Source organism: Entelurus aequoreus, linkage group LG17 (genome assembly GCF_033978785.1).
Source record: "Entelurus aequoreus isolate RoL-2023_Sb linkage group LG17, RoL_Eaeq_v1.1, whole genome shotgun sequence".
NCBI lineage: Eukaryota > Metazoa > Chordata > Actinopteri > Syngnathiformes > Syngnathidae > Entelurus > Entelurus aequoreus.
In genome coordinates this window covers 16,077,329-16,100,764 of record NC_084747.1, presented here as the reverse complement: position 1 = coordinate 16,100,764, position 23,436 = coordinate 16,077,329, and the positions used below count along the sequence as shown (strand labels likewise).

General features: G+C 39.4%; 1 protein-coding gene and 1 long non-coding RNA gene across 3 annotated transcripts in view; one reads left to right on the top strand and one right to left on the bottom strand.

Moving 5' to 3' along the window:
- The window catches only part of LOC133632569 (UDP-glucuronosyltransferase 2A2-like), an 18,883-nt gene extending 3,128 nt beyond the window's left edge, over positions 1 to 15,755 (bottom strand). The window contains exons 1-5 of one of the 2 annotated variants that reach the window (XM_062025042.1): positions 14,962 to 15,755; positions 9,067 to 9,215; positions 7,919 to 8,050; positions 4,515 to 4,602; positions 483 to 702 (exon numbers count right to left, since the gene is read on the bottom strand). In XM_062025042.1, coding sequence (XP_061881026.1) covers positions 483 to 702; positions 4,515 to 4,602; positions 7,919 to 8,050; positions 9,067 to 9,215; positions 14,962 to 15,688 — 1,316 coding nt within the window. In that variant the 5' untranslated portion in view covers positions 15,689 to 15,755. Of the gene's footprint in view, positions 1 to 482; positions 703 to 4,514; positions 4,603 to 7,918; positions 8,051 to 9,066; positions 9,216 to 13,797; positions 14,543 to 14,961 lie in introns of those variants that run through there. The other variant, XM_062025043.1, reaches the window with a different exon arrangement.
- A 3,868-nt stretch (positions 15,756 to 19,623) lies between these two features.
- LOC133631898 (uncharacterized) lies at positions 19,624 to 22,345 on the top strand. The gene is made up of 3 exons (XR_009821630.1): positions 19,624 to 19,721; positions 19,795 to 19,868; positions 22,295 to 22,345. It is a non-coding gene; the product is annotated as an uncharacterized LOC133631898 (long non-coding RNA).
- Positions 22,346 to 23,436: the final 1,091 nt, after the last annotated feature.

Below are 23,436 nucleotides of genomic sequence, written 5' to 3'. Positions count from 1 at the left end.
TCTCCAAGTCCACAAAACACATGTAGACTGGTTGGGCAAACTCCCATGCACCCTCTAGGACCCTGCCGAGAGTATAGAGCTGGTCCACAGTTCCACGACCAGGACGAAAACCACACTGTTCCTCCTGAATCCGAGGTTCAACACCTTTAATGTAACCCGCGTGACTTTTACACAGACAACTGAGTAGCAGCATTTTAAAGTGCATGCAGAGGTAGATACAGCTGCTGGATGCTGACCACTCACTTATGGGGTTGAAGAAAACCACAACAAGAGGTTGCCTACAGCCACAGCTGGTAATGCTAAGATTTTTTTAGCCCGGCGCTGATTAGAGACAATGATGGTTATTTGCTTTTGTAGACCACCCGGTGACTATAGGGATGCAGTTAATTTAATAAATGTGTTAAATCGGAGTTTACGTGTCTACAGTTTGCTCTCAAAATGGCGGTTGATTGCAAAAAACAAACCAAAAAAAAACAACTTACGACTTGTCGTTAATGACAGTCTTGATGGCGTTGCTGAGGTCTTCGGACGTCATGAAGTTTAGCTCCAAGGTGACTGCGGCGCCCTTGGCCTTCATGTGCACCATGTTGTCTGGCTGGTCAGCGAACATGGGGATGCCCACCAAGGGGACCCCGTGGTAGATGGCCTCATAAATGCCGTTGGTGCCCCCGTGGGTGATGAAGGCCCGTGTCTTGGGGTGACCTGGTTTGAGTTATGAGATTATTTAAAGGGGAACTGCACTTTCTTTTGGAATTTTGCCTATGTTTCACAATCATTATGAAAGACAAGAAGACAAAAGTTTTTGGGTTTTTTTTGCATTCTAACATGTAAAAAATCAGCTCGTTCTAGGTGGCTAGCAATGCAGCCAGCGGGAGCAATCAATTCTGCCTCTAAATCGCTTTAAAAATGCGTTCAAAATCCTTCAACAGTACTTAATTCACATTCCATAACCTGTATTATAACCAAGCTGTACCAACATTGTTATTGTAAGAGCGAACACCGAGGAAATGTTTTTCTATCGTACTAACACATCGACATGCATCGGTATTAGCCGTAAAAGCTGACTACAAAAAGAGATAAGCTAGCTTTCACATCAGCACGAAATGTGTTTGAGTTTGTAATGCACAACACTGCGATAGGACACGAGTACTGAAAAACATGAACAATCATATTACAGTATCATTATCAATATTAAAGTGACTCACTCAATGGACAGTTTTCTGTTCGGTCCAGATGTCCGGTGACGTTTTTTTCTGGTTATTTGGGTAAGGACTCCATTTATGGCAAAATATTTTGGCTTCAAACTCTACATTTACAGCACCAAAGTCCCTTTCACTTCACTTCCTTTGCTTCCGTCTGCTCCAACGTCTCACCCTTCGTTTGTGCTGGCTTCCAGAAGTAGTAGTTCATCCTCTGTATGTTCAGCTTCAAAAAGATAAGGTTGTGAATCCTCATTTGTCTAAAAATAATAATTTTTGTTGTATGTTACCAAGTCTGCCATTATTACAAAACACTCGTGTTTGTTTCCGGAAGTAGGAACACATTTTGGCAGAAAATAGGAAGTGTGCTGCTATGGAAACGGAAATCAATGTGCTGAAGAAATCAGTCCTGGCATTGATTAAAATGATGAAAATACTGTAAATTCTGAACATATTACATATTGTTATGACCGTGTGTGTTACTACATTATATACTGTATATACTTGCAGCCTGTATATAAAATGTCGATGGAGGGTTTTGAAGGCTACAACAGTGACTCCCATTATCCGCATCTTTTAAGTTTTTATCATCTTTAAAATCCTAAAAAAAAGACGTGTGTTCTTGTCTCTCATAATGATTGTGAACGATGGGCAAAATAAAAAACGATCAGTTCCCCTTTAATGAATACAACATAAGGATGCTAATTTCCATCTGCAGTCACTAAACATAAAAACAGATCAACACAACAGCACAATACAATAAATTGAGAATAGACAAAAACACAAGCATATAGCAGCACTTTTTAAACATTTTTGATTTGCCTGGAACAATCCTTTTAGTTTTCCCAAAAAGTGAAAAGTGTGCAGCGCTTCGTGATTTAGGTGAACGCGTGCTAAAGCGCTTGAATGTTAAGATATATAAGAAGACAGTTCTCAATTACATGTGATAATTCAAAACATCCAGCGGATATTAAGAATCATTATGTGAATTCCCAAGCATTCACATACAGTATATGCACTTCTACCCCCAAAAAATCATCTATTTATTATTATTCTGCCGCAAAAGTTTGGCGCGTTCCAAAGCCCACAGTTTTCATCCCATTGCAACCATTCTAGTATCAAAACGTTCGGCCCGACCGGAAATCGTGAAAAAAGTTTTCTGATTCATGTTTTCATTTAAAATAAATGGGCTTTTTTTTTTTTAATTGCAAAAAAATTCCAAGAATTCACAGAATTCTCAGTTTTTCAAAGCCCTATTTTCACCTCTACCTGGAAAGTTTTCACAGTCCATATTTTTCAAGTTTTTGACCATTCCACCTTCAAAACATTACTCTTAGGTGGGACAACAAACGGCCTTTTTTTTTTGTACACATTTTCGGTTTCCCTGAAATTCCAGGAATTCCGAACTACCAACTGCTACTACATCAACATTTTTCAATTGTTTCGAAAAATTCCAACACCAACCTATTCATATAATCTAGGACAATTGAGGTATTATGTACAAAAGTATATTTAAAAAAAATTCATGGCTTTCTTAAAATTCCCAAGTTTCTAGAAAAGTCTGATTCCGAATTCAAAAGAATAGACATTGGTAGTTCTACAATGCCCAAAATAAAAATAAAAAATTGCCCCATTTCTAAGCCTATTCCGACCTTTCAATCTTCATCGCACACTACTTTTCCGATATAGCGAACGCAAATCATGTTTTTCTTTTCTCAAAATTCTCTGTTTTCCCAGAATTTGCAGTAATTTTATCCCCATAGACCACAATGAATGGAAAATATAAAATCTACTGCATGTGCCACATTTCTCATCCAAGTTCCACCATCCACACACTCCACTAGCCCTGGACATTCAAGCCAGAATGATTCCCAGTTTAGAAAATTTCCTGATTACCCGGAATTACCAGGAAATTCCTCCCATGGAAAATGAACGGGCAATATACAATTCTCTCCATATCCCACATTTCTCAACCGATATGAACCGTTCCAACATCCACACATTCCACTCACCCTGGACATTCAGTCATTTCAGTTCCGCTCACGCATATCGGCGGTTGGGCGGCTTGTGCACATAGGGCATTCACACGGAATTCATGCCGGAATTGCAAATTTTAGTTATGAGTGCAGTTTTGATTTTCAAGTAGCCACAGTTTTAGATGCCTATTGAAAGAGGAAAGAGTTTGTAAATCTCGTACGTTACTTGGTATCGTTTTCCGTAAGTGTGACGTGCGATATGAAAAAAACTAACTGCCCAAAAGCTCTTTTTCTGAATGGGACCAGACAGTCGCCTCTAGATCCTGATTTAGTCCATCGATTTAAGTTTGTTTTTATCAATTATTTTAGTTGAGGTGGAGCTCGTCCATGGAGCATTGTGTACACGAAGGAAGCATCTGCATAATATATATATTTTACCAACTCAACAATTCATGTTTCTTTAAGATGTTCCAATGATCTATGTGTTGGATTTTTTTGTCTAAGACTTTAGAACTTGCTTGTATAGAATTTGAACAAGCTTTAATATGGACTTGTTATACAGAGGCATGATCATTGCATTTAAATATAATTTTGCACAATCAAGAGTTAAGTTATTTTTAATGTATCTATAATTCAAAAGGTTGTATTTTATTCTATTCATTTTTTAAAACATACTGTAGCTGTGAATCAATGATAATTCCTAGATATTAAACTCATGTACAACTTAACCTCTTAAGGCCCAAGCTGTTTGTTTACATGCTTTTTTTTTTAATTTCTCTTTGCTATTTGGGCTTATTGTACCCTAATTATAATAAAAACTAAGAATCATCTTTTGATATGATATACTTAGTCCATAAGTAACAAACGTGTACTTCATGTTTAGTGACATGCTAATTCTTATTTATACACCTTTTTTTTCCCAAATTTCATTGTATGTTATACTCTTCTGACACCACCAGATGGCAGTATAAGTGTCCACATAAGGGCCATAAGACCCCATTTCATCCATGTACATCCATCCATCCATCCATTTTCTACCGCTTTTCCATTTTGGGGTCGCGGGGGGTGCTGGAGTCTATCTCAGCTACAATCAGACGGAAGGCAGGGTACACCCAATTTTGGAAATAAGAGCTAAAAGGTGCTGTCCACGCCTGTGGCCAACTAAGCCTTTAGAGGTTTTTTAATGCTTTTTTCCATTTACGTACACATCAGGAGTTACGTTAGCATTTGTCCTCTTGGGAAAAAAAACATGCCAACAGTTTTTGTTAGCAAGTTGATGTAGGTCTTTAACCACTGGCCTGGTCAGGCACATCAATGATGGCTTACTACTCTTACTCACCCAGCAGGTCGTTCTGAGGGATCCAGTCGTATGTTCTTGTGTTGGGGGCCAAAGTGGCTGGCTTCTCGCCGCTGTATCTCCAAAGCACCTACGGAAAAGATCTAACATTTCATGTCAGGTGCCTAAACATGACAAACATTAGTTAAAAAGACTAGAAGCACAATAATAAACATGCAGGGGTATCTCGGTTTTCATATGCCCTGGTTTTAGTATTAGTTGGTTTTACCTAAAATATGTGTCGGTTTTAGTACGATCAAACACATGTTGGTGAGTACACTGCAAAATAAGCCACATTAAAGGTAAATGAAATTGTAGCATACAATAATAGTCCAGTCAAAGTCAACGAACGCCTTTTGGTCCATGTTTCCAGACTGTCACTGAACGCACCACACTCAAGTCTTTAATAAAGATCATAGTTACGTTAAATTATTTTTTTTATCCTTCTCATTCTTCTTTTTTTAGCATTTTACATTGTTTTCTGTATGTAAAACTATATATGATTATTCCTTAGGGATGTTCCGATCAGGATTTTATGCTGCAAAAGACATGCACCTGGGGATAGGTTGATTGGCAACACTAAATTGGCCCTAGTGTGTGAATGTGAGTGTGAATGTTGTCTGTCTATCTGTGTTGGCCCTGCGATGAGGTGGCGGCTTGTCCAGGGTGTACCCCGCCTTCCGCCCGATTGTAGCTGAGATAGGCTCCAGCGCCCCCGCGACCCCGAAGGGAATAAGCGGTAGAAGATGGATGGATGGATGAAAATCCGATCATGCATTTATAAGATCGGCCGATACCAGATGTATTCACTTTATATTTTTAAATGTATTTATGGTGCGTGGTACTGGCAGTGTAACAATATCAGCACAATATTTACACCAGTTCTGTATTCTATTTGATAGCATACACGTGTTTGAGCAAAACCAAGTCAGTAGTACACAACAACTAAACAAAAACTATCATCTTATACTCTTTTTAAATCATTTGGTCCGCCTGTGTTTAGGTACTTATTCCCTGAATTTGTAAACATGAACAAAAACGACAAATTATTTTTTTTTAAATAAAAATATTGCTCTAAACCCTCTGGTGTCAATCTATACTGATACTATCCTTGGTATTGACACCACCGATATATAGATCGATACACCCGCCCCTTACGTGTACGCCTGGCCACTACATACTTAAAAGTTTTTGTTAAATTATTCTCTCTCACACAGCTCTTATTAATCTACCGTACTTATCTGTTGGTAAAACCTGCTTACTTTCTGCTTTAACACACTCCCAACTACACTTCTCAAACTTTACCAAACACTTATGTCTTCTGTTGTTTCAAACTAGCTTAGCGATTAGCATGCCTGATCCTGCTTGTTCTTACTTGGTGTGTAACATGTTAACCTTGTCCCCTGTTCTCCAGTGACAATGGTACCTAAGACACTAATAAATATAGTTTATTTGCCGTAAGGGGAGCGGCTCCACACTGTATGGACATACACAATTAGCTGCTAGCCGCCTGTCAGCCGGGGTACCAAACATAAATGAAGTATCAGCCAGAGGAGATCAGCTTTTGTGATCGGCATTGAAAAACATTCTTCAGCATTGGCCTACCACTTACGTTTTCCCTATAAAAAGTGTTGCGTGTTAACATTTTTGCATTCCTGGAACGGATCAATTGGATTTACATAATTTATTTTAGGTTTGATTGATTGATTGAGAAGTTTATTGACATCTTAAAGAATTAAATCCATGTATTGCTTTAAAAAGGCAAATGGATGGCCATTGTGGTCCATTAAATATTCATCACATTTGATACATTCAATAATAAAACATATATACCCTGTAACATGTATATAAAAAATTACTTTAAATTTTTTTATAAATTATGTACACACGCAAAGTTCAAAAACAAGAAAAAAAAAAAAAAAATTAGGGGTACCGCTATTTTATTTGAACTAAGCAAAATTATCTGCCAATAGAACAAGAAAATTTGGCTTGTCAAGATTTTCCAAAACAAGTAAAATTAGCTAACTTCAATGAACCTAAAAATACCTTAAAATAAGTATATTCTCACTAATAACAAGTGCACTTTTCTTGGTAGAAAAAAAAAAAAAGAGACCTTTTTGCTCAATATGTTGAAAAATATTCTTAAATTAAGTAAATGCTAGTGCCATTATCTTGACATAATGATATGCGTTCGGCATTACATTTCTTGAAACCAGCAAACTTATACTAAAACTAATTTATTGTTCTTAATGGAAAGGCAACAAGGCAACCGCTTGTTACTCTCGGGGTCTCTTAGCCGCTCAGGCAAATCATATTGTCTAAAAATGCATTTTTCCATCGATAACATGACATCATCACGCCAAGTGCGTGCTCTTTCAGTCAATTAGTGTGCGTATTTACAGCCCGGCCCCCGGACAAAAATGTTTTAATTGTCATTTTGAAGAATTTATCTAAATGTGCATGAAATATTTCTGTTCAAAATTGTTTGAAATGTTAAATGTTTGAATATTAACTGTCAGTTTACTGTACTGTGCCAACTGTACTACTATATGAGTACGTATTTTGTATTGTTTCATTGAAAATTAAACGGCAAAAGTCCATTTGGCTTTCATCTGTTTTAGTTATGAGACACAATTGTGTCAAAGTCATGATTTTTTTTTTCATGCTTGAAATAAGAAATTATTACTTTAACAAAGTAGTTTTATACTTGTGAGTGTTGATGACACAGCTTTGCAACAGTTGATATTCTAGTTTCAAGCATGTTTTACTCAATATAGGTAATCAAATCTCAGCAACAGGCTGTAATATCTTACTGAGATCATTTAGGACCAAAACACTTAAAACAAGTAAAACACTCTAACATAAAATCTGCACAGTGAGAAGAATTATCTTATCAGACAGAAAATAAGCAAATATCACCCTTATTTGAGATATTTTATCTTCGATTTCAGTTTTTGCAGTGCATATACACAGTATACATGTCAGGTGATTTGAAAAACAATGTATACAAAAAGGTGGTGTTGGGGTATATACACTATGTACATGACACTATGTACATGACTATGCACATGTTGACTCCAAGAGTGTGCAAAGCAGAATGAGAAAACATATATATACACTATAACCACATATAAACCTGTTTGATGCTTCGGAAAGTTGCTGGGGATCAATTTTGATTCAGATCAGGTAGAGGTTGAGCTGAGCCATGATTTTATGGCAGTTTTAAAATTTAGTAGGGAAGTTCGAATGTTAAGGTCTGTTGGTAGGTAAGGTTTTTTTGTGTTTTCATAGGAGTGGGTTAAAAGTAAATGAATAACGAAAACCGAGGTACCACTGTGTTGTTAAACTAAATCACCATGCTCATTAAAATGGCGCATTTTTATTATGCCTAAATATGGTACTCTAACCTTCTGGGGAATCTGAGCAAGACCCGAAGCGATCATGTTGGCCTTCTCCGTGGTGATGTTGTTGATGAAGGATCCCAAAGTGAAAACCACAATGCCGTCTTCACCTGAACTCTGCACAAAGTCTTCCATATCCTGAGGAAGAGAGGTCAGGTCACTTTGAAAACTGCATACAGTGCAAACAATTATGAAAGACAAGAAGATTTTTGCATTCTAACATGTAAACATTGGCTCGTTCTTGGTGGCTAGCAATGCAGCTAATGGGAGAAATCAATTCTACCTCTCCACCAATATCAGGGATCTACAGTTTTGTACTGAGCAGCCAGGACTCATGTGCGCATACTTGCCAACCCTCCCGTTTTTAGCGGGAGAATCCCGGTATTCAGCGCCTCTCCTGACAACGTCCCGGCAGAGATTTTCTCCCGACAAACTCCCGGTATTCAGCTGGAGCTGGAGGCCACACACCCTCCAGCTCAATGCGGACCTGAGACTGAGTGGGGACAGCCTGTTCTCACGTCTGCTTTCCCACAAATTTTTTTTGTCAGACTTCTCCATTGAACAGGGTGGCCGAAATGATATACTCATCATGAACGGAGAAGTTAAACAGGACAATACTGCCATCTAATGGATAGCCACCGGAACACTGAAATTCAAGTATTTTTTATTTTTTTTATATGTAAATAAAATAAATATATATATATATATATATATATATATATATATATATATATATATATATATATATATATATATATAGCTAGAATTAACTGAAAGTCAAGTATTTCATACATATATATATATATATGAGAAATACTCGAGTTGGTGAATTCTAGCTGTAAATAACCACGCCCCCCCTTACCCCCCACCTCCCGATATTAGAGGTCTCAAGGTTGGAAAGTATGCATGTGCGTGTTCCGCGTTTGTTAGCTTTGCTGCCTTCCGTTGTATTTCTGGTTCAACGTTCATCTTTTTCTCCTTGCCATTCTGACAAAAGTGTACCAAAACGCTTTCTCCACCAAAAAAATCCAAAGAAAAAACAACACTGGAGTTAATTTTTTAGAAATTTCGCGGGATGACAGTTTGACCTCCATGTTTCTGCGTGACGTTCGAGTCTTGCGGTTAGGACAACACGACATCAGGACGCAGCCTACCTCGGGTAGAGCTTTCGCCGGTCTGCAGTGGATCCCGCCGACAAACTTGAAGTTGGGCAGGAAAGGGCGAGGGTAGTCAAAATCCCAGTATGTCCTTATCAGCCAGATGTCTGCCTTGCCAAGCAACTCGCAGGCGCTGGTGGGCGTGCCTGTCATGACATAAGAGAGGAGATTTAGACCTAGGCCCAATCCTGTTGTTCACCCTCACTCATTACCACTACACCCTCGCAATAAAGGAACAAGAGGTAGAACTTTGTAATCTTCTCTAGGACACCACTTGCTACGTCACATGTTCTTGCACATAAGTTATGTTAACACTAGAGATGTCCGAAAATGGCTTTTTTGCCGATATCCGATATTCAGATATTGTCCAACTCTTAATTACCGATTCCGATATCAACCGATACCGATATATACAGTGGTGGAATTAACACATTATTATGCCTAATTTTGTTCTGATGCCCCGCTGGATGCATTAAACAATGTAACAAGGTTTTCCAAAATAAATCAACTCAAGTTATGGAAAAAAAATGCTAACATGGCACTGCCATATTTATTATTGAAGTCACAAAGTGCATTACTTTTTTTAACATGCCTCAAAACAGCAGCTTGGAATTTGGGGCATGCTCTCCCTGAGAGAGCATGAGGAGGTTGAGGTGGGGGTAGGGGTAGCGGGGGGTGTACATTGTAGCGTCCCGGAAGAGTTAGTGCTGCAAGGGGTTCTGGGTATTTGTTCTGTTGTGCTTATGTTGTGTTACAGTGCGGATGTTCTCCCGAAATGTGTTTGTCATTCTTTTTTGGTGTGGGTTCACAGTGTGGCACATATTTGTAACAGTGTTAAAGTTGTTTATACGGTCACCCTCTGTGTGACCTGTATGGCTGTTGACCAAGTATGCCTTGCATTCACTTGTGTGTGTGAAAAGCTGTAGATATTATGTGATTGGGCCGGCACGCAAAGGCAGTGCCTTTAAGGTTTATTGGCGCTCTGTACTTCTCCCTACGTCCGTGTACCACTCCGTACAGCAGCATTTTAAAAAGTCATAAATTTTACTTTTTGAAAACGATACCGATAATTTCCGATATTACATTTTAAAGCATTTATCGGCCGATAATATCAGCAGTCCGATGTTATCGGACATCTCTAGTTAACACATGTGTCCCACCTAGAGATGGGATTCGAAAACCGGTTCTTGCTTAGAACTGGTTTCCAGTGTATCAGTCCAATCCAATCCACTTTATTTATATAGCACATTTAAACAACAAAAATGTTTCCAAGGTGCTGCACAACAATATTAAAAACGATATTCAAATATTATCCTTAGCTCCACCAATGACTGAATGAAAACAAAAAATAAATAAATATAAAAACAATATAAAAATAAATATGATTTTAAAGGGTAAAACCAATTAAAACAGTAAATACAAATCAACATTTTTAAAAAAACACAGAGGACAACAGAGGACCACACAACTCACATAGTGTTAAAAGCCAAAGACTAAAAGTGGGTCTTAAAACGAGACTTAAAACACTCCACTGTGGGAGCAGTTTGAACATGGAGGGGCTACGTATGTGCCTCTTGAGACCTCACTCTAGGCTTTGTAATGTCCTGTTACCTCCAAACTAAACAAAATTGATGCTAATCCACCCTTTTTTCTTTTTTTCCCCCAAATAAGAAACGATGAGAGAACCGTTAAGTAAGCGAATCGTTAAGCAGAATCGAAAGTGGATTCAGAAACCGGGAAAATCTTGTCCCGTCCCTTGTTCTCCCGATACCAGTATTTTGGTATGGGTACCAAAATGTATATAGATATGTATTTTGATGCTTTTCAAAATAGAGGGGAACACAAAAAATGTCATTATTGGCTTAATTTTAACAGAAAATCTTATACGTTTAACATACGTTTCTCATTGCACTCAAACAACACGTTTAGAAGATATGGAATTAAAATTAAAAGGCATTAAACACATTGAGCTTTTCTTATTGCACTCAAAGAACCATTTCCAATTTTCCATATCACATGTATAGTCTGCCATAATCTACAATTAGGTTAGAATAGAAAGCTTGATTGACATTGTAATAAATGCTTCATGATTTATGGTTGCCAATTATGATCTGTGCTTTAAGACAAATACAATCATTAGTAAATACCAAAAACCACGAGGCTAAAAGTACACAGATAAGACATGTAGCAGGTAAAACACAAATAGACACAAATGAAATAGTGGGAATTTGTTACGGAATTCAGTCAATTCACTTGCATTAGTTTACACTACGTGGGTGGTTTGGACTGCGCTAATAATTGGCAACAAGAAAAGTAGTTGTCTGCGCATCTCGTATCTATATGTGCACAGCAGGTGAGCTGATGTAAACTACGTTACCTCTTTAAACTTGTGCAGATCTGAATGCTTGTTATTTTAAATATTAATGTAAGTTTGAAGCATAGGTGGTTATAGTGTATTGACACTTTTGGCGAGGCATGTTTTTAAGCACTGCGGCGCTTCTGTGTTTAAAGCGTCACCTTTGTCGGTGGTTTTGAAGCCCAAATGCCTCCATATCGCGCTTCACGTACGCTCTTTATTAACCAGTAGAATTGCCCCTGTTTCTGCTTGTATGCGCTGTGTGCGCGCGTTTACACACCTGTATTTTTCAAAGGCAGTAGTAACTTTTTTTTTTAAATTTATAGCACAGTACTTTATTAGTAGCTGTGTACCGTACAACCCTCGTCCCGCCATTACACAACAAAACCAGCAGCAATAGAGTTAACGATTGAGATCGTTTTTTTTTATCATTCATCATGCTTTGGTTGATGAATAAACGAAGAACGACACGGAGAAGAAGCCGCCATCGACAACTGTTGTCTCTTCTTCATTTTTTTAAAGGTATGTAACGCTAATGTTTTCACATTCAATCAATCAATCAATCAATGTTTATTTATATAGCCCTAAATCACAAGTGTCTCAAAGGGCTGCACAAGCCACAACGACATACTCTGTTCAGACCCCACATCAGGGCAAGGAAAAACTCAACCCAGTGGGATGACAATGAGAAACCTTGGAGAGGACCGCAGATGGGTGCCCCCCCTCCACGAGGGAGAGGGGGGCAGAAAAGAAACGGCAGATCAACTGGTATAAAAGGGGGTCTATTTAAAGGCCAGAGCAGTGGTTCTTAACCTTGTTGGAGGTACCGAACCCCACCAGTTTCATATGCGCATTCACCGAACCCTTCATTAGTGAAAAATAAAAAAAACAATTTTTTCAAATTCAAGACAAGGTTATGTTTTTTTACTGGTGCACAAAATGAACCGTGCATGAACATCACCTTGTTCAAAGAACAAAAGCAACACAGTGCATGAACTCACAACAAATTACACACCTTACACACATTACCATGAATTGATTAACGTTGATTAAACAAGTTGAAAAACTTATTCGGGTGTTACCATTTAGTGGTCAATTGTACGGAATATGTACTATACTGTGTAAACTGTACTGTTTCATATAATGTATTCTCTTCCTTTGTAATCTACTAGTAAAAGTTTCAATCAATCAAAAAACCTGCAAATCAGATGGAAAATTAGAGGGAACATTGTTTGGGGGTATACATAATACGGCGATAGGGAAAAGTTTTTATTTACACGATAAGTCGGATGTGTCTTTACCTCCGTGGCAGAGGCTCTGCCGAACCCCTAAGGCCGACTCATCGAACCCCTAGGGTTTGATCGAACCCAGGTTAAGAACCACTGGGCTAGAGTATACAAATGAGTTTTAGGATGGGACTTTAGTTTAGTTTATTAAGGATCCCCATTAGTCTACACCGCAGTGGAGACTATTCTTCCTGGGGTCCAGGCAAAAAACATCACACAATCACAAAACAAAAGATTAAAATGCAGTACAACATGATCAAATAATAAAATGTTGTAATACAAAAATAGCAACAACAAAGAACCAAAAAAATAATAACTTCGAGTTTACATAATATTGTTCATACCAAAGATAAAAAGAGCAATATAAAAATAGATATATATATATTTTTGCAAAAAAAAAATAAAACAAAGAACCAATGGCCTAAAATATATACATTAGTGTACCAAAGACAAACAGTAAGTGACGAAAAAAGTTCCATCCACTTAAATGACTTAAATGCTTCTACTGAGGTAGCATCTCTAACTGTTACCGGGAGGGAATTCCATAGTACTGGAGCCCCAATAGAAAACGCTCTTTAACCCGCAGACTTTTTTTGGGCTCTGGGAATCACTAATAAGCCGGAGTTCTTTGAACGCAGATTTCTTGCCGGGACATATGGTACAATACAATCAGCAAGACCGGATGGAGCTAGACCGTGTAGTATTTTATACGTAAGTAGTAAAACCTTAAAGTCACATCTTAAGTGCACAGGAAGCCTGTGCAGGTGAGCCAGTATAGGCGTAATATGATCATTCGCAGGGTTTTCGTTTGTATTTTAGCCTAACATTAGGCTAAAATAACGTGTAGTATATTGTATAATTGACGCAAAAATTTGAATTTTCCTACCTGAGCGAGTCATCTGAAATCCCTCGCTCTGAAGGGCTAGATTTCTACCCCTAGCCCTCGTTATGGCCACTAACCCTATATGCAAAGAGTAATTGGGACACCACTACCCTCACGGGAACACTCAACATTTAAAGGTAGGGCGAGGGGGTGTACTGGGACTGGCCCAAAGAGTCAAGTGGACAAGCACGCTCGCCACTCACCTTTGAACTCTGTGTAGTATCGATCCATTTCTTGCCAGAAGACTTGGTTTAGAACCACGTCATTCAAGGCGTAGAAGAGGAAGTTCTGCATCCTCTCATAGAAGTCCATCTCGTCAGTCAGCTTACTCATGGCGCCCGGCACAAAAGAAGGCGGGGCAGGCATCTGACCGCAGTACCTCTCCATGTTATGAACCATCGAGAAGCGCAAGGAGAGGACCAGGGGGACCTCCAGTATCTCAGCTAAGAGGTCACTGCCCGGGTAAATGGGGTCAGCCAGGACAAGATCATAGTTGCCTTCCTTCAACTTCCTCTTGATGACATCTGACTTCATCACGCCGTCCAGATAGCCCAAAGAATACTGCAGGTCGTTTTTCATCAAGGTCATGAACTTCATGTAGACCTGAAAAATGTTCATGCGGTCCATCTCGTACATGGAGAAGGCAAGGAACTCATCCATGAACTTCATAAAGTCTTCCAGTTCGAAGGTGACGTTGAACTGCTCGTAGTGGAAGCGGGATTCGTCACTGGCTTTCATGAAGAGCGAAACGTTGGGGACCAGGACGGTGACGTGGTGTCCCCGGTCCACTAGCGTCTCCAGTACGGGCTTCATGTTGATCCAGTGGCTGCCGTCGGTGTACCACACCAAAATGCGCCCGCCTTCGGCGCCCGCCGGTGCACAGAGCAGCAGCAGCAAGGCGCCAAGCGAGACCCGTAGACCCGGCTTCATGGTGGCTGTGTGTCACTGAGCGAGTTGGCCTGTCTTTTTTCGAAACAGGCGGCCTCGAAAAAATGAATAATTTACCAACTGAAGCTGAACTCTGCCTTGGACTAAGAACATAAGTACTTGTAGGCAAAAAGTCATACTGTAAATGTTAACAATCTCTCACCTGGGCTGCACTCAAGATTGTAGGAGGGTGTGTTCACACGTGTCATGTTGTTATCCCAACCCTGATGTGCACCAAACAAGTTAGCAAGTGAATGCTGCACAGACCAAAGACAAGTGGCCTGATCTGCTAAAGCTTTGCGTGTTCTAAAACACGTGCAAACGCACACGCAAGTCAGGTCCTGAGCCGAGGATTGAGTGTCTTAAGTGAATGAACTAAAGAGCACAATCCATTGGGACTGGCCCAAAGAGTCAAGTGGACAAGCACGCTCACCACTCACCTTTGATCTCTGTGTAGTATCGATCCATTTCTTGCCAGAAGACTTGGTTTAGAACCAAGTCATTCAAGGCGTAGAAGAGGAAGTTCTGCACCCTCTCGTAGAAGTCCATCTCGTCAGTCAGCTTACTCATGGCGCCCGGCACAAAAGAAGGCGGGGCAGGCATCTGACCGCAGTACCTCTCCATGTTATGAACCATCGAGAAGCGCAAGGAGAGGACCAGGGGGACCTCCAGTATCTCAGCTAAGAGGTCACTGCCCGGGTAAATGGGGTCAGCCAGGACAAGATCATAGTTGCCTTCCTTCAACTTCCTCTTGATGACATCTGACTTCATCACGCCGTCCAGATAGCCCAAAGAATACTGCAGGTCGTTTTTCATCAAGGTCATGAACTTCATGTAGACCTGAAAAATGTTCATGCGGTCCATCTCGTACATGGAGAAGGCAAGGAACTCATCCATGAACTTCATAAAGTCTTCCAGTTCGAAGGTGACGTTGAACTGCTCGTAGTGGAAGCGGGATTCGTCACTGGCTTTCATGAAGAGCGAAACGTTGGGGACCAGGACGGTGACGTGGTGTCCCCGGTCCACTAGCGTCTCCAGTACGGGCTTCATGTTGATCCAGTGGCTGCCGTCGGTGTACCACACCAAAATGCGCCCGCCTTCGGCGCCCGTCGGTGCACAGAGTAGCAGCAGCAAGGCGCCAAGCGAGACCCGTAGACCCGGCTTCATGGTGGCTGTGTGTCACTGAGCGAGTTGGCCTGTCTTTTTTCGAAACAGGCGGCCTCGAAAAAATGAATCATTTACCGACCAAAGCTGAACTCTGCCTTGGACTAAGAACATAACAAGTACTTATAGGTAAAAAGTCATACTGTAAATGTCTCTCACCTGGGCTGCACTCAAGATTGTAGGAGGGTGTGTTCACACGTGTCATGTGGTTATCCCAACCCTGATGTGCACCAAACAAGTTAGCAAGTGAACGCTGCACAGACCAAAGACAAGGGTCCTGATCTACTAAAGCTTTGCGTGTACTAAAACACGTGCAAACGCACACGCAAGTCAGATCCTGAGCCGAGGATTGAGTGTCTCAAGTGAATAAACTAAAGTGAACAATCCATTTAGAGCAGTGGTTCTTAACCTGGGTTCGATGGAACCCTAGGGGTTCGGTGAGTCGGGTTCAGGGGTTCGGCGGAGGTCAAAACACACCCGACTCATCGTGTAAATACAAACTTCTCCCTATCGGCGTATTACGGATACGGCAACAGCTGACTGATTTGCAGGTGTATAACTTGCTGTGAGTTTATGCACTGTGTTGGTTTTGTTGTTTGAACAAGGTGATGTTCATGCACGGTTCATTTTGTGCACCAGTAAAAAAAATATGGTAACACTTTAGTATGGGGAACATATTCACCATTAATTAGTTGCTTATTAACATGCAAATTAGTAACATATTGGCTCTTAACTAGTCATTATTAAGTACTTATTAATGACTTATTCGGCATGACCTTATTATAACCCTAACCCTCTAAACTTGACCCTAACCCTAACCAAATAACTCTAAATTAAGTCTTTATTACTTAGAATATGTTCCCCTAGTGTCCAAATAACTCTAAATTAAGTCTTTGTTACTTAGAATATGTTCCCCTAGTGTCCAAATAACTCTAAATTAAGTCTTTGTTACTTAGAATATGTTCCCCATACCCATTTCTTGAATTTGAAAAATTGTTTTAATTTATTTTTCACTAAAGAAGGGTTGCGCATATGAAACTGGTGGGGTTCGGTACCTCCAACAAGGTTAAGAACCACTGATTTAGAGTGTCTGTCTTCATGAATATGGACAACATATGCTGATCATCAGGACACCCACAATAGGTTGTATTCACTTGACGTCACGTCCTAACTATGCAAGGCTCGAAGTGGTGGGCCAGCTAGCGTCTGTTGTGATAGCGTTCCTTTAGCCTTTTTTGAAGAAAAATGCCTCATACGTGCGTTGTTTTAGGCTGTCTGAACCGTTCAAATCGCAAAAAGGATTACCGTTTTCTTCCGAGAGGTAATCAAGAAGGGCAAAATATGTTAAGATTTTACGAAAGAAGGCGATAAAAGTGTCGTGCACTCCAGTGGATGACTGTAGAGTCGGAAGAACGCAAGGGTTTGCAGTAGAGATGTCCGATAACGGACTGCCGATATTATTGGCCGATAAATGCTTTAAAATGTAATATCGGAAATTATCGGTATCGGTTTCAAAAAGTTAAATGTATGACTTTTTAAAACGCCGCTGTGTACACGGACGTAGGGAGAAGTACAGAGCGCCAATAAACCTTAAAGGCACTGCCCTTGCGTGCCGGCCCAATCACATAATATCTACGGCTTTTCACACACACAAGTGAATGCAAGGCATACTTGTTAAACAGCCATACAGGTCACACTGAGGGTGGTCGTATAAACAACTTTAACACTGTTACAAATATGCGCCACACTGTGAACCCACACCGAACAAGAATGACAAACACATTTCGGGAGAACATCCGCACCGTAACACGACATAAACACAACAGAACAAATACCCAGAACCCCTTGCAGCACTAACTCTTCCAGGACGCTACAATATACCCCCCCTCAGGGAGAGCATTTCCCAAATTCCAAGCTTCTGTTTTGAGGCATGTTAAAAAAAAAAAAAAGCACTTTGTGACTTCAATAATAAATATGGCAGTGCCATGTTGGCATTTCTTTCCATAACTTGAGTTGATTTATTTAAGAAAACCTTGTTACATTGTTTAATGCATCCAGCGGGGCATCGCAACAAAATTAGGCATAATAATGTGTTGATTCCACGACTATATATATCGTATCGGTTGATATCGGAATCGGTAATTAAGAGTTGGGGAATATCGGATATCGGCAAAAAAGCCATTATCGGACATCTCTAGTTTGCAGTGATCACCCAATTAAAGTTTTGTTTGACATACTTTTAACATTTAGTATTTCCCATTGAGTGTTTTGTAGTTTCGACGATAATTCGGCATTATCCTCATTCCTCAGGTAAGCATTTTGTCACGTCTTCCTAGCGATGTCTTCGGTTTTAAGTTGAATGTCAAAGTTGACCAACTTGTGGGTTTATGGACCACCTTGTGCTATACGAGTGTGATTTATAATCTATCAGCAGTTCACCAGCTCAGTATGTCAAGAACTAAGGTACCTCCATGCTTTAGGCGCTGTTACTAAAATAGTGGTGGTGTTAGGTCTTATAATAACATTGTTGCTCATACTTATGATTATGGATACGGTATTAGTTTATTTAGAACATGCATACAAGTAGGAAGATGCAGAGCTTGGTTAATATGCAGGTCACGGTATGTAAATGGAAGTATTGTCTTTTTTTAGAGGGCTTTATAAGTGGAATTGATACCAAACATATGTGTTCTTGTCTCACAGAGGGATTGTAATTTTGTGAATGATAGGCAAAATAAAATTTAAAAAAGTGCCAGGCCCCTTTAATTGTACAATATTGCAAGGCATTTGTCAAAATAAGCAAGCATCAAATAATTATAGTTCAGGGGTCGGGAACCTTTTTGGCTGAGGGAGCCATGAAAGCCAAATATTTAAAAAAGTATTTCCGTGAGAGCCGTATAATATTTTTTAACAATGAGTACAACTAAATGCTTGCATTTTTGAGTAAGAACAACATTTTTAGAGTATAATAAGTCTCTTGTCTTACCATTAATGCGACTTCTGGTGCTGCATGGTTTTGCTGATGGCTTTGTAGTCTGGTTGATACGTGGTTATTTTTAACACTGTGATTACCAGCGGAATTATTCATTACTTATCATGTTAAGTAGTGTCAGCTAAGATTTATCTGAGAGCCAGCTGCAGTCGTCAAAAGAGCCACATCTGGCTCTAGAGCCATAGGTTCCCTACCCCTGTTATAGTTGCATATTACTTAGACATACAAAGTCTCCAAGGCAGAAGTGTATTAGAAAGTATCCAGTAACAAATATACTGGACTTACTGCATCATGATTTTAACTTTATGATTTATTGTGCTGACTAGGTGTTGCCAATAAATAAAAAAACCCCACTCCATTTCAATTTAAAGACAGCATAAGCCCAGTCTAGATCCTGTGTTTGACTCATTTCCCTTGACTAAGCCTCTTCTAACATTCCACATTAGAAAATAATGAAATTGTACGATGATTTGTGCTGATATTGTATCGTGTTAATATTTTCATCAGCCCTGACTTAAACAAGTTGAAAAACTTATTTGGGTGTTACCATTTAGTGGTCAATTGTACGGAATATGTACTGTACTGTGCAATCTACTAATAAAAGTCTCAATCAAAACAAAAAAAAAGTTGATTCAGGCAATGATTCTGATGCGTGTTCTTATCCGTGGCAGACGACACATCTTTGTATGAGATTTTGATGGATTACATTCTGACGGAGGAGCAGCTGATCGAAAGCAACTACCCTGTGCAACACCCGGCTGTGCTGTCCTTTTTGCGGACAACAAGAAGGGCAATAACGACCGTAAGAGCGTTGGACAGACTCATTGCAGTAATACTTCTCTATCACCAGAGGGCGCTTTTAACCTGCGTGCCATTTTGTTCCCATTTGTGTTTGGCCTTTCATGAGGGCCTTTTTGTGCCTCTGAACAGCCTTCAAGAGGATTTGCTGTCGATGTGGAGCGACATACTCTGTTGGCTAAACGGGCAAACACACCCGCACAGAGGAGTGCAATTATCACTATGGCAAAGGAGTGGAGAACAGAGGTCATTAGTTCCCTCCTCTAATCCATAGAACACAATGTCGTTGGCGCTATTTGACTTGGTTTTCATGCCACAGTGCCAGGTGGGGTGGAGACGCGCTACAGCTGCTGTCAGGGAGTCATGGGCGCACCCGGATGCCAACTTTTTAAGGTGCGGTCGTCAACTACCGTATTTTTCGGAGTATAAGTCGCACTGGAGTATAAGTCGCATTTTTGGGGGAGATTTATTTGATAAAACTTAACACCAAGAATAGACATTTGAAAGGCAATTTAAAATAAATAAAGAATAGTGAACAACAGGCTGAATAAGTGTACGTTATATGAGGCATAAATAACCAACTGAGAACGTGCCTGGTATGTTAACGTAACATATTATGGTAAGAGTCATTCAAATAACTATAACATATAGAACATGCTATACGTTTACCAAACAATCCGTCACTCCTAATCGCTAAATCCCATGAAATCTTATACGTCTAGTCTCTTACGTGAATGAGCTAAATAATATTATTTGATATTTTACGGTAATGTGTTAATAATTTCACACATAAGTCGCTCCTGAGTATAAGTCGCACCCCCGGCCAAACTATGAAAAAAACTGCGACTTATAGTCCGAAAAATACGCTACATCAGTGGTTCTTAACCTGGGTTCGATGGAACCCTAGGGGTTCGGTGAGTCGGGCTCAGGGGTTCGGCGGAGGTCAAGACACACCCGACTCATCGTGTAAATACAAACTTCTCCCTATCGGCGTATTACGGATTACAGCAGAAGTCACACTGATTTGCAGGTGTGTAATTTGTTGTGAGTTTATGCACTGTGTTGGGTTTGTTGTTTGAACAAGGTGATGTTCATGCACGCTTCATTTTGTGCACCAGTAAAAAAAACATGGTAACACTTTAGTATGGGGAACATATTCACCATTAATTAGTTGCTTATTAACATGCAAATTAGTAACATATTGGCTCTTAACTAGTCATTATTAAGTACTTATTAATGCCTTATTTGGCATGGCCTTATTATAAGCCTAACCCTCTTTCTAACCCTGGCCCTAACCCTCTAACCCATGGGTGTCAAACTCTGGCCCACGGGCCAAATTTGGCCCACCGTGTAATTTAATTTGGCCCTTGAGGCAATATCAAATTAACACTAGAGCTGGCCTGTTGGTATTACACCACATTCACCGCTAATACTCATACTTGCCAACCCTCCCGATTTTCCCGGGAGACTCCCGAATTTCAGTGCCCCTCCCGAAAATCTCCCGGGGCAACCCTTCTCCCGATTTCCACCCGGACAACAATATTGGGGGCGTGCCTTAAAGGCACTGCCTTTAGCGTCCTCTACAACCTGTCGTCACGTCCACTTTTCCTCCATACAAACAGCGTGCCGGCCCAGTCACATAAAATATGCGGCTATTACACACACACAAGTGAATGCAAGGCATACTTGGTCAACAGCCATACAGGTCACACTGAGGGTAGGCGTATAAACAACTTTAACACTGTTACAAATATGCGCCACACTGTGAACCCACACCAAACAAGAATGACAAACACATTTCTGGAGAACATCCGCACCGTAACACAACATAAACACAACAGAACAAATACCCAGAACTCCTTGCAGCACAAACTCTTCTGGGACGCAACAATATACACCCCCCGCTACCACCAAGTGTTGATGTTTACCTCAGAAGGCTGCAAATAGAAAAGAGGCATTCAATTTTTTTATCTAAATTTAATTTAATATACCATTGATGTTTTTTCGTTTGTTTTTTGAAAGTTGATTTTGCACTATTAAGTTATATAAGCGTTGCTTGTTCCATATTCAGTGTTAAAGCAAATCAGGGTAGCAAACTGAGCAATAATTAACGTTTTATTCATGCACTTTCTCTTGCTACTTCAAGGCTTGAATGTTTGATTCATTCATTGTTATTTTATTTTTAAATTTATTATTAGCCTGTGGAAAATGTTTATTTTGATATTTACCTCAGAAGGCTGCAAATAGAAAAGAGGCATTCAATTTTTATTTAAATTTTATTTGATATGCCATTGATATTTTTTAATTATTATTATTATTATTATTTGAAACTGGATTTTGCATGTGAGTATTAAGTTATATAAGCCTTGCTTGTTCAATATTCAATGCAAAAGTTGTTTGGGTCCCTATTAAAAGGTTAATTTGTTCAACCTTGGCCCGCGGCTTTGTTCAGTTTTAAATTTTGGCCCACTCTGTATTTGAGTTTGACACCCCTGCTCTAACCCTACCCTAACCAAATAACTCTAAATTAAGTCTTTCTTACTTAGAATATGTTCCCCTAGTGTCCAAAAAGCTCTAAATTAAGTCTTTGTTACTAAGAATATGTTCCCCATACTAAAGTGTTACCAAAAACATATAACTTTGTCTTGAATTTGAAGAAAATAAATACATGTATTTTTCACTAAAGAAGGGTTGGGTGAATGCGCATATGAACCTGGTGGGGTTCGGCACCTCCAACAAGGTTAAGAACCACTGCGCTACATGCTTCGTGTTGGCCTAAAAAACTCCTTTTGATCATTTGTCACTTCTTTTTACTACAGTTGCATGTACACGATTCCTTCAGCCTGGAGGGATTCAAATGTAAAGTCCCACAGATGTCAGCTGCCCAGGAATCTATGCACTCGACTGTGAAATGGTAACTTATTATTATTTTTAAGTTTTGTACAAGTTTAGATGTTAGTAGGTGTAAGAGCACACCCAGTATGTTGCTTTCACTTCTCCTCAATAGGCCTGGGCCGATATTCGATATGTCAATTGCTTAGAGGTAGTGATGGGTTGATGAGGCGTCATGAAGCGTTTCGACACATTGCAAAACTGTATTGATACTGTGTCACTAAATACTGACATCTGCTGGACATTAAAAATCCCTACAGGCAACCTATGGACCGACTCAACTGACACTGATTTTATGACCTAGTACAGGGGTCACCAACGCGGTGCCAGTAAGGACCAGATGAGTAGCCCGCTGGCCTGTTCTAAAAATAGCTCAAATAGCAGCACTTACCAGTGAGCTGCCTCTATTTTTTAAATTGTATTTATTTACTAGCAAGCTGGTCTCGCTTTGCCCGACATTTTTAATTCTAAGAGAGACAAAACTCAAATAGAATTTGAAAATCCAAGGAAATATTTTAAAGACTTGGTCTTCACTTGTTTAAATAAATTCATACATTTTTTTACTTTGCTTCTTATAACTTTCAGAAAGACAATTTTAGAGAAAAAATACAACCTTCAAAATGATTTTAGGATTTTTAAACACATATACCTTTTTACCTTTTCAATTCCTTCCTCTTCTTTCCTGACAATTTAAATCAATGTTCAAGTCAATTTATTTTTTCTATTGTAAAGAATAATAAATACATTTTAATTTAATTCTTCATTTTAGCTTCTGTTTTTTCGACAAAGAATATTTGTGAAAAATTTCTTCAAACTTATTATGATTAAAATTCAAAAAAATTATTCTGGCAAATCTAGAAAATCTGTAGAATCAAATTTAAATCTTATTTCAAAGTCTTTTGAATTTCTTTTAAAATTTTTGTTCTGGAAAATCTAGGAGAAATAATGATTTGTCTTTGTTAGAAATATAGCTTGGTCCAATTTGTTATATATTCTAACAAAGTGCAGATTGGATTTGAACCTATTTAAAACATGTCATCAAAATTCTAAAATTAATCTTAATCAGGAA